Consider the following 11,034-nt stretch of genomic DNA (forward strand, 5'->3'; position numbering starts at 1 on the left):
CCACACACACATACACACCCCCCACACACTCTCTCATACACACATACACACCCCAAACACACATACCACACCCACCCATCCCACCCCCACATACATACATACCCCCCATACACATACACCCACACACACACACATACTACCCCCCACCCATCCCCCCCACACCCCACACGCACATGCCTCCCCCACACACACACACACCCCGCCCAGAGGCAGCACCTGCCTCCAGCTCTCATCACCTCAATGTTCTTCTTCACATCTGGCCTCAATCTTCCTGCTCCTCACTCCCTGTTCTGCAGAACAGGGCTAAGCCCCCTTCACCTCTTTCATGTGGATAGTTCTCATGTCACAGTCACAGATTAGAATGTGATGGCCTCTCCATGGCCGCAGCCCTGCCTCCTATGCCAAAGGACTCCCCACTCTGTGCCTTCCCTCACCAGAGCTCATCCAGCCTCTGACTGCCTGACATGCCCAAGCAGGTCTCACTGGGAGATTTTTCCAGCCTAAGTGGCCTTCAGGGACCCCTGTTCAGCTGGCAGTTAGTGGCCAGAGAGCTGATCTGTGCTCAGATCCCTCCTGGGCCCTTATCTGGAGGTGGGTCACCTCCCAGGAGCCTGGCCTCTTCCCTGAAAAGTTTTCGCCCCATGGCCTCCCTCTCCCAAGTCAGGGGCCCAGGATTCTTGCCCCTCCCCCAGATCCTGGGGTGGGGAGGTACCTTCATTGAGCCTTGCTGGGAGGTGCTCTAGAACATGGTCTTCAGCAGGGCCTCTATTCCTCAGGGGCAGCTCGCCCTGCCTGGCCACTGTCTCCTGAGTCACCGCTGTCTCCTTCTCCCTATCATCTTCCTCCTCTTGCTTTGGGGCTGGGGTCATCCCAGAAGGGGGCAGTGCCAGCAGCGGGTTGGGGCGGTTCAGGAGACCTGGCCAGTGAAGACAAGATCAGCTTGGGGGGGTACACCTCTCCATTTTCCCAGCAGGGGGAAGCTGAGACCTCAGTCTAATACAGCATCAGGACCAGATCCCCCATCTCCACTGCTTTCCATCACTCCCTTCTTTCCCTTCCAAAGATGAAAGGAACATCATTTTAGAGCTGGGGACCTCCACTCACCATTCCGCCGAAGAAAGCGCAGACCATCCTTATATCCCTGTTTGCACATCTCCCTCAGCACCTGGGACAAGGGGATGAACAGGTTGGGGAGGGATAGAGGGGGGCTCTGGAATCTGGCTGTGTCTTTTGGGGAGCCCTCCCCCCAAACTCCATCACTATGGGCTTTGATTGAGGAAAGCCAAGGGGAGGCAGGTCCCCAACCTCCCTGGAAGGTTTCTCTCAGGCACCCCAGGCTGGCCTAAGAATGGAGGGGAAGGCTCTGGACTCAGGGGTTCCTGACTACTGGATAGGCCCAGGTTAGGGACTATGAGCCAGACCAACAGACCATGGGACCCCAGGCCTAGAGGCTTCTGGAAAAAGGGCCATCCCATCCATCCTCAGGCAGGCCAGCCAACTCTGGGATTTCAGGGGGAGTTCTCTTTCACTGGGGACTCAAGCCTCTTCTGTGTCCCTGCTTGGATCTCATTTCAAAAATCCCTGCCTGTGTTGGACACTGCCATGCACTGGGCACCCCAATGGCCTGCTCTCGGCCTTCAAACTCCTTGACGCCACATCGTTTCCTCTTGGGCCCCTGTAAACCTTCTCCCTGCTGGTCCCCCTGCCATGGTTAACAACTCTTTCTTAGCCTCCTTTGCCTGCCCCAATTATCAGAGTGGAAAGTGGGGGCTCTCCTGGGCTCTGTCCCATCTCCCCTTTCTTTCTCGGTGAGCTCAGCTTCTGTGAGTCTCAGGGCCATCTCCGGGAGCACACCCAGCCAGCCTCTCTCTCCTGAGCCAAAGCCCCATAGCCCGAGCTGCTGGACACTCCACCTGTCCAACACATCACTCCTCCCCTTGCCTCCAAGATCAGCTTCCCTGTTCCATGAGGACAGAAGGAACTCTCCAGTCTGGCTGCTCTGGGTCCCCCTCCACCTGGTAGATGCCAAGTCCACTGAGTCTCTCCACTGTGTTCCCTTCTCTGTACCCCCACAGCTGCCTCCCTCATTCAAGTGGGGAAAAGGGCCCCCAACATTCCGTCTGGAAGCCAAAGCCAGCCACCACTGTGGCCACAGCTTCAAGCCTGCCTCTCCAGGCTCTGGTCCAACTGTTCTGCCTCAGGAATGGGCCATGCCAGCCAGAAGCTGGCCAGAAGCATCTCGAACTCAGCCCGCCCCCTCGGTCTGGCCGCCTCAGATTGCGCTCCTGGGCCCTCTTCATCTGCGTATCTCTGATCTGCAAGCAGCTTCTGGGGTCCCTAATGAACGCTAGATGGCGCCTCTGCCTCTTTCTAGCTCCATTTCCCTTCTCTTTGCCTCTGTTTCCTCATCTGCAGAACGGGCATGCTAGCAGCGGTGAGGATCTGCCTTTAGCAAGGGCCCAGCATACACAGGAGCTTCATCACTGCAGACGCCCTTCCCCCCATCTTGCCAAGCGCGGGGTCCTCACCAGGGGCTCTGGGGGGAAGAGAGCCTTGGAGAGCCGGTAGAGGTTCCTAAGGTTGAACTGGATGCTGGTGTTGGTGAACCGAAGCTCGTGGAGGTTGGTCGAGCTGTCCTGGGGGCAGATGTCACTCTCCCCCGAGAATGGGGACACAGTGATTGTGTTCTTTAGCTCATAGAGGGGCAGGTTGTCCGAAATTCCGCCATCCACATAGCGCTGTGGGCCATGAGCAGAAGGGGCATTAATTAGTCTCTGACTGCCCCCTCCCTCAGTGCCCACAGCCAAAAGGCTGCCCATCCCCCAGCGCCTATGCCCTCCTCCAAGGCCAGGAGAGACTGGGTGGGGGTGACGATGGCAGTGCCACTCCATGTAGCCGCTCCCTCTCTTTCTGACCTCTCTAGGGCTATTATTAACCACTTCTGACTGGTGCCAGCTCCAAGCTGTAGCCTTTTACCCACTAGGCCAGATCAGCCCCTCTGCCCGCCCTCCCCAGGCTCAGGCGCTCCTTCTGCAGCTGCTGCTGTGAACAAACAGGACTGGCCCCAGAACTTCCCCAAAGGAGACCTCACAATTGTGTAACCCAGGGAAGGGGGTGGCCCCCAGGGAGCCCCATCCTGACCGGCCCAGTGAGATCTGGGGTGCCTAATTCTCATCCCCACCCCCTCCCCCTGCCTTGCCAAGCAGAGAAGAAGCCAGGCAGGCATGGAACTCACCACACCCTGCAGGGTTGGCGGGATGAGCCCACAGTACACGGGGATGAATGTACTACAGACATTGGCCTGGGAGACAGAGACAGGAATGAGGATGTGAAGCAGGCCAAGCCCACCCACTGTATTTCCAGCGTGTGACCCCACAAACGCACATAGGTATACGAAGGTGCAGGCCCCGACCTGTAAGAGACAGGTGGGATCCCCCCAACCCTAGTGCTGTCCCATGCACACTCATATTCTCACACACTCACTCTTACACACTCACGTTCACACACAAACACACCTGGACAAGCTCCTCCTTAGAGTTGAAATGGGACAGGAGCACATTCTCGCCATCCGACACACGGGTCAGGGAGATACCCAGGCGCCCATTGGCACGCTCATGGGCATCATCTGGCAGGGTCTTCAGGAGGCACCCCCGAATGATCTTCACCAGGTTGAAAGAGGGGTGCAGGGGCCCCAAGAACCGCTTCCTTGCCTCCTTGGACACCTCAATGATATTGGCACCAGCCTCACCTGGCATGAGATGAGGTCAGAGGGTGATGTCTAAGGCCCTGATCCCGGGCTGACAGATGCAACTCTCCACACATCCTCTCTGGGCCTCTGCTTACTCACACCCAAAATGAGAGTAACGCTAACTGTGATTATTTTCTCTGCGTACTGTCATGCATGATGGGCTGGCTAAAGAGCCACAGATGCAGGAGGCCTGAGACCTTTCCTGGTGAGAGGAAGGCCCAAGAAGAGCCCTTCCCCCTTCCCCCACTGTGCCCCCTGCCTAAGGCAGGGTGGAAAAGAGACCGGCTACCTGAGCCAAACCCTCCAAAGCACAGATGGAGGGGTCAGGGGCAGCAGGGGGATATCTGGTCCAGAAAGCCCCACCCCTGGCTGCTCAGGCCAGTGCAGATACTGGGACAGGGGGCAGGCATCTACCAACAGAAACTCCAGGGAGGGGGAGAGGAGCCCCGACAAACTTCTGCTCGGCTGCACCGGACCCAAGGGCCAGGGTTCTCCCCTGGAGCTGAGGCCAGGAGGCCCTACCCAGCCCTCACATGTCTGGACCAGAGCCAGGCTGTGGGCATTATGTACCCTCTAGGGCCTGCTACTAACCGTCTACATGGGTGACCTTGGGCACTTCCCTGAAAATGGGGCTAGCAAAACACTCTCTCTCTCTCTGTTTCTCCCTCTCTTTCTCCTCTCCTCCTCTTTCTCCTTCCTCCCTTTCTCTACCCCCACCCAAAGCTTGTCAAGGGAATGGCTCTTCCAGGGGCTCTGCAGTGACCTTGTTTGTCCTGGTTCACATATGGGCAGTATTTCCCATGCTAGCTGAAGAGGAGATGACCCCTGGAGCCAGGGTCATCTGGCTGGCTTTCCCCCCAACTTTACCCTGGGGGCTTGGCAGCTGTGAGAGGCTGAAGCAATGAGGGCCAGAGGAGGTGCCCACTGGCACTAAGAAAGGGAGTTTCCATCTCTGGAATTTCCCTTGATCAATGAAATCTCAGGGATGCTTCCTCTCCCATCTAAGGGTGAGATCTTCCAATAGCAGCTGGCCATCTGGGCCTTTCCCCACTCTGGCCTCATTCTGTCCATCTCTAAAAGGAGAGGGTTCCACAGGATCCCTCCAAAGCCCCTTCCGGCTTTCAATCTCAGCCAGGGCCTATTGGTCAGGCACCCCCATGGTTGGAATTTTCCTGGGCAGGACCCATAAGGAACGAGGGGAAGGAGCAGGGAGGCTTCAGACCCCACCCCCTCACAAGGGAGGGCTCCAGTCAGCATCACCCTCCCAAGGATCAGCCTCAAAATAGCTCCCAGGGGCCCTGGCACAAACCACCCAGGACCTGACCTCCACCCTTCAGAACCCTCCCAAGTACTGGAGAAACTGGGGGTGACATCCCCCCCAGTAAACAATAGGGAGGAGGAATTGGGGAAGGGCAGAAAACATGAGGATAAGAGCCCCTCCCCTCCCACCTAAGGGGGCTGGGAAAAAGAGTCCCAGGTCACAGTGGACAGAGTGCTGGCCCTGGAGTCAGAAGGACCGAAAATCAAATCTAGCCTCAGAGATGTACTAGCTGTGTGACCCTGGACAAGTTACCTACCCTGGATTACCTCCCAAATGCCTCTAAAACACCACTGTGTAAAGTGAGGCCCCTCTTGCCCAGAGTGGACAAGGCTGAGCCACCAAGCCCCATTCAGTCTGCTGGCCTTGGCCTCCCAACCCAACACCCAAGTCCTTTTTCTGAGGGCCAGGATCAACCCCATTTTGCAAATGGAACAACTGAGGCCAAGAGGGGAAGAAGGCTTTTCCCAGAATCACACAGGGAGGCTTGAGGTAGGAACCTCTGGAAGGGTTGAGATTGGACTGAACAGCCTCCCCCGCCCCTACCTCATCAGGCAGAGTGGGGCCCGGGAAGAGGCCCTCTTAGTACCCTGGGACCCCTGCCTCTCCTTTTCTGCCAGCCTCCCTCACGGAGCTGAGGGGACCCTCTGCAGGAGATGGGAAAGTCAAGCCTAGCTAGGACTCCCCACTTCCAAGACTCTGGAACTGAGTTGTGTGGAGGCAAAGGTCACCAGATTGAGAACCAAGGTGGCCTGAGCAGCTGGGGCCTGTGAGGAAGTGGGCCCCACCCTTCAGTCAAGCGGGTCCTGGACCCCTCTGTATACACACATGGGGGAAGGGAGAAGCACAGGTTTGGCTGGATCTGTTGTGCCCATAATCCCTCCCACTTCTGGACAGGGGTCAGGGACAAGCCTCAGGAAAACAAGGAAAACAGCTGCTCATTGGCCCCCTGTACTGCCGAGAGCTTCAGCAGAGGTACCCCATGCATCCTAAGATTCTTTGGCCCCCAGACCTCAGGGACAGGGACAGAGGGCAGCCTACCAGGCTTCTTAATGGCTCTGACCTCTGGGGGTCAGTGAGGCAGACCTCCTAAAGCCAAGTTCCAACAGGGTTACAGGGCATTGAATGGGGATAGAAATGGGGAACAGGACCTGCACTTTCTGCCTTTCTATCTCCTGGCATCTGCCTGAGAGTCCAAGAGTGAGTTATCCTGAACCTGCCTCAGTTTCCTTAACTATGAAAGGAGCCACCACCACATTAGGTGTCCTGTGGCTGTGAGCCAGGGCCAAGCTCTCACTGGTTCTGCTCAAAAGGAAGGGCTTAGGGGCAGCCAGGTCAGTGAGGAAGAGCACTGGCCCCAGAGTCGGGATCACCTGGGATTGGATCCAGGCCCCCCACCCAGGAATAACTGGCCGTGTAACCTTGAGCAAGTTACTTAACCCCGATTGCTTTAAAAAAAAAAAGAAAAAAAGGAAGGGCTTTGTGGACAGTGCAGAAGCTGAGCTCATCCACACCAGGGAGGAGAAGGAAGGGAGATCTGTGTGCTAGGACAGATGAGGTCCAACCCACGACAACAAAGGCAGAGCCTTGAATGAATTGAAGCCTGGCCAAGCCAGCCAGAAAGGGTTTTAAAGGGGAAACTGAGGCAAGGGCCTAAACTTCTAGAAAGCCTCTCTGGAAGATGGGGAAGGGAGGACAGCAATCCCATGGGCCCCATAAGCAGGACCTCGGGTATTTACTAGAGGCTGGGGCACCAACTTCCTCTGCCTCTGAAGGCGTCCTAGATTGAGGCATGGAGGCTGCGGGGAGCTGTTAGGGGCCTTCGAGGTGGGGTTCGGTGGCCTCTTTGGAAGGTAGAACTCGAGCCCCAAAGGAGGCTGATGGGGAAGAGAGTAGTGGCTGAGGGAGCCAGGTAGGGCATGGAGGCTGGGAGGGTCCCAGGCACTCCTGACCCCACCCCCCCACCACCACCCATCTAGGGCTTCGACACTCTTGGGGCCGAGCTCAGTCTCGGTAGTTTGACTGTCCCTAGTAGACAGTAGACACGACTCTCTTCCCCCAGCCAAGCCTGCTCTCCCGCACCCCCACTCCCAACAAGCCGGTCCCAACTAGGCTCCGCCCGCACCCGCTGAGGAAAACAAGCCTCTGCCCCGCCCCCCCCGGGGGCCCCTAGCCATTGGTGGACGCTCAGGATCTGGCCCAGACTGTCCCATCGGGCCGAAGCCCTCCGCTGGACCGGGAGGGGTTTCCGGTTGTCCGACACCCCTCCCTCAGTGGTCCCATGGGACATCTGTCGGGGAGCCAGGGCCCCCTTGTCACTCACCCAGACAGGCGCCGGTGACCAGCGCAGTGGCGGTAAGCGCGCCCGCGGACGCGCCGTAGATGCGGCGGGCATTGGCCACCAGGAAGGGTGCGTGCTCGCGAAGGCAGCTGGCCACACCGATGTGGTAGACGCCCAGGAAGCCGCAGCCGGCGAACGAGATGTTCCACGCAGTCTCCTTGGGAAACATCGCGCGGCCGCCCGGCCCGGGGGCCCAGGCGCCGGCCGTGGAGCCCGGGGGACCAAGGGGCACAGGGGCCGGAAGGCTGGGGTACAGGGGAGCCGAGGGACCGAGGAGCCCACTGGGCTGGGCACAAAAGCGCCGCCTGCTGAAGGCTGGCTTGAGACCTCAGGCTTGAGCTCGCACTCGGCTCAGGCGCTGGCCAGCTCCGTCGGGGCTCTCCGCTCTCGGCGGCGACGACCGGGCTCGCGAGGAGGCGGAGACAGCAGTGCCGGCTGCGCGGAGGAGGCGGTGTTATGAGAGTGGGCCGAGGGGCGGGCCTGGGCCAGGTGCCCCTCCCCCCGGGTCCCGTCTCTCCCTGACAGCTCGGAACCAGACCCGGGGGCGGAGTCCCGCGCGCCGGGGGACCCAATGGCCAGGCCGCTGTGGCCCCACCGCCCCCTCAGGGGGAGCGGTTCTGGGAAGCGGCCGCTGCCCTCCCAGTCTCCCTGGGGGAGCCCTTCAGCCCGCCGGGCCTCGGGGACACACACACAAACACACGCACGCACGCACGCACGCACGCTCGCACGGACTTTCACGGAGAGACACACACACAGGCACTCCGACGTGGACAAACACCAACCCTGACCGGGAACAACAGACCCCCAAGGATGGGTTTGACTCAGGACACACAGAAACATCCTTGGATCCTGCCTCGGATGACAAGGGACACGGAGGCGTCTGGATACCGCTGCCCCCTCACCCCACCCCCGCCGGGGATAGCCCGGCAGACACGAGGTCTCCACCCCACCTAACCATCAACCAGCACACTCTCTGATTCCCCACACCCGAACCTAGGTTGTCTCTAGGCCTGAGGCTGGCTTTGTCTGTTGCCTGGGCCACCAGGTTCTGTTTGGGCCCAGCCTAAGAGGTGAAGGGAGTGACTTCTGGCCAATCAGAGATCTTCAGACTCCCCAGCCCCACCCTGCCCCCAATTACCCCTTGGATCTCTGGTGCACCCCAGCTGACATCAGCCTCCTCCCCCGCTCTGTTTCCGCGTTTCTCGGTCTGGGGTCTCAGGCCGGTGGATGCGAGGCCTAGGTCTTCTAGAGATGGGAACAAAAGGGGCTCCTGGCGCTGCCCACTCAGCACTTTTGCTCCTTGATTGCCTTCCTGTGACTGGCAGGGCAACTGCTCTGAACTGGGCAGGAAGGGGGTTGTCACGGCCTTCGAGGGGCCCAGGGGCCTCCCCCAGGAATGGGACCACAGCCCAAATGCCTCCTACCTGAGGGGCGGGCTTGTCAGGCAGGTCGGGCCACAGAAGGCCTGTCTGGTGGAGGTGAGGGACGGGAAGCTGCTGTCTTGGAAAAGCTGCCTTGAGGTCCAGCCTCACAGGCCACTTTCAGGCAGCAAGGTAGCTCAGAAGCACAGCCCAAAACCATTGGTGCCAGGCTGCCACAGCCCTCCCCATGGCTAGCAGACCAGAGGTCACTGAGCCTTGAGCCTGTGGCAATGGAGTGGGACATGGGAGAATGGGCCCTGTGTCCCCAGAAGGCCCGGCCAGTGACTGTGGTGCCAGCTCCTCTCTCCCCTACTTTAAGAGGGCTAGAGGGCAGGGTCCCCCCAGGGGAAACCTGGTTTCCTGCTCTCCCCATGACCTGGGCTGCCTGGGAGAACACAGGATGTGGGGCCTCTGGCCTCATTTCCACACTGGCCAGCATGTATACACCCATTTACTGTCCTCCCTCCCTCCCCCTTGCCCAACCCTCCATCCACATCCAGGAATAAGTGGTACGGTCTGCTCCTCACTCCACTTCTCAGAATGCCCAAGCCCCAAGTGGGCCCCTGGGCTGGAAACAGCCCAGCTGGGCTCCTCTGACCCTTCTCAGAACTGTTTGCCAGGGTCCCTGGAGGATGCCGAGGCTGCTTTCCCTAAGCACAGGCCTGGCCTCGATGGGGCGGTTGCACAACCCAACCTGGATTTTAACCCCTTCTAAGCCTGTTTCCTCAACCATAAAAGCAGCCCAATAAGGTAGTTCTTAACTGCCCCCTCCAGGACATTTGTGAGGTCATAAATCAAATACCCTGAAGCTAACTAAATGCACAATTAGCCCAGGGTTAGGCACATAGGTGCTCAGTAAATGCTCATTCCTCTCCCCTTCCCAACATCGGTTCTCCCTAACCCACCCACTGGAGGCATAACCCCATTGCCAGTAGGTGCAGCAAAACTGAGGCCAAAAGCCCTCCAGCATAGGAGCAGGGAAGCCACTCTGAGCTCAGTATACACTGGTGGAGCCCTTGTCTGGGGGACACAGGCACTCTAGGATACTAAGCCAACATCTAGGCCTGCCATGGCAGAGACCATTTCCGCACTTGAGACTTTCCTTTACCAGACAAAGTATAGTTAAAAATTGCAAAAAAAAAAAAATATTCATCAGTAAACATGAGCACAAATCAGATTGTCTGCAGATGCCAGGCAGGACAGTAGTAGGGACCCCAAGCATTGCCCTCCGTCGGGCTGCAGTGCAAGGTGAGGCAAGACCCCAGATGGCCAAGGACCCAAAGGGTGGCCAGCCGTCTGCCCACTGGACCCCAGAGGCACACAAATGCTCCCCACGCCCTCCCCCCGCATAACTGCCCTGGCAATGGGACAGCCTGGGCAGAACTCCAAGCCCTGTCCCTGCCTCAACACTTGCCCAATGTTGTTTTTTTACATTCCGGGGCCCACAAGGGGTTGGTTATCAGTTGTCCCTACCACAAGGCCCAGGTCAGAAAGAAGGCAGTTTGAGTGGAGGTGAGGGAGGGCAAGAGGGGTCGATGGTAGCCTTGGCACAGGGTCACATCCACCAGAACAGGAAGGCCCCTCTCTGGGGATCACTCAGACATCCAATCCAAGGCAGGGTCTCTGGTGCCCGGGGCAGGCACACACCAGGGCTTCAGGGGTTCATCCTTCGGCCACACATAAAGTGACACCAGGTTTTCTTAAATAAAAGGTTTATTCTCCCTCAAAGATCAAGGTGGGTGCTGCTCAGTCAAAAAGACCGAAGCCCATGTCGTCATCGGACTCTTCAGACTCCTCTTTCTTCTCTTCCTTCTTCTCCTCAGCAGCAGCAGGGGCAGGGCCACCAGAAGCTGGGGCAGCAGAACCAGCACCGGCAGCAACAGCGACAGCACCGCCAGCAGGCATGGAGGCCAGCTTACTGCTGCCTACAGGAGAAAAAGGCCCCGTGAGCTAGGGCCTGACCAGGGGCGGCCCAGCCCTGACAACAGGCAGCTGTAGTAGGAAGCCTGCTGCCCACCTGTTTGGATGGGGGGCTGTTAGACCTTGACCAACCGCATGCATGGCTGGTCACCTGTACAAGCTGTGGGCTCACACCCGGGGCTGCAGGGCTTCATCCAGCGCCCCCATGTGCTTCACTGTCCAAAGGACCTCGGTGTCCGGAGACCCCCGGCTGTGAGGCCGCAGCAGGGCAGCACAGCTCCCGGGG

General features: G+C 58.8%; 2 protein-coding genes across 3 annotated transcripts in view; both read right to left on the minus strand.

Annotated features, from left to right (window-relative positions):
* Positions 1-7,859, minus strand: part of PNPLA2 (patatin like phospholipase domain containing 2) — a 13,233-nt gene extending 5,374 nt beyond the window's left edge. The window contains exons 1-6 of one of the 2 annotated variants that reach the window (XM_069107898.1): positions 7,390-7,858; positions 3,516-3,748; positions 3,236-3,301; positions 2,529-2,738; positions 1,105-1,165; positions 713-916 (exon numbers count right to left, since the gene is read on the minus strand). In XM_069107898.1, coding sequence (XP_068963999.1) covers positions 713-916; positions 1,105-1,165; positions 2,529-2,738; positions 3,236-3,301; positions 3,516-3,748; positions 7,390-7,576 — 961 coding nt within the window. In that variant the 5' untranslated portion in view covers positions 7,577-7,858. Of the gene's footprint in view, positions 1-712; positions 917-1,104; positions 1,166-2,528; positions 2,739-3,235; positions 3,302-3,515; positions 3,749-7,389 lie in introns of both variants that reach the window. The other variant, XM_069107899.1, reaches the window with a different exon arrangement.
* Positions 7,860-10,523: 2,664 nt separating this feature from the next.
* The window catches only part of RPLP2 (ribosomal protein lateral stalk subunit P2), a 1,326-nt gene continuing 815 nt past the window's right edge, over positions 10,524-11,034 (minus strand). The window contains exon 4 of the mRNA XM_069107904.1: positions 10,524-10,778. Coding sequence (XP_068964005.1) covers positions 10,575-10,778 — 204 coding nt within the window. The 3' untranslated portion in view covers positions 10,524-10,574. The remainder of the gene's footprint in view (positions 10,779-11,034) is intronic.

Source organism: Petaurus breviceps, unplaced genomic scaffold, assembly GCF_028583685.1.
Source record: "Petaurus breviceps papuanus isolate PSGF00001 unplaced genomic scaffold, PetGlider_PUasm1.0 90317, whole genome shotgun sequence".
Classification (NCBI taxonomy): Eukaryota; Metazoa; Chordata; class Mammalia; order Diprotodontia; family Petauridae; genus Petaurus; species Petaurus breviceps.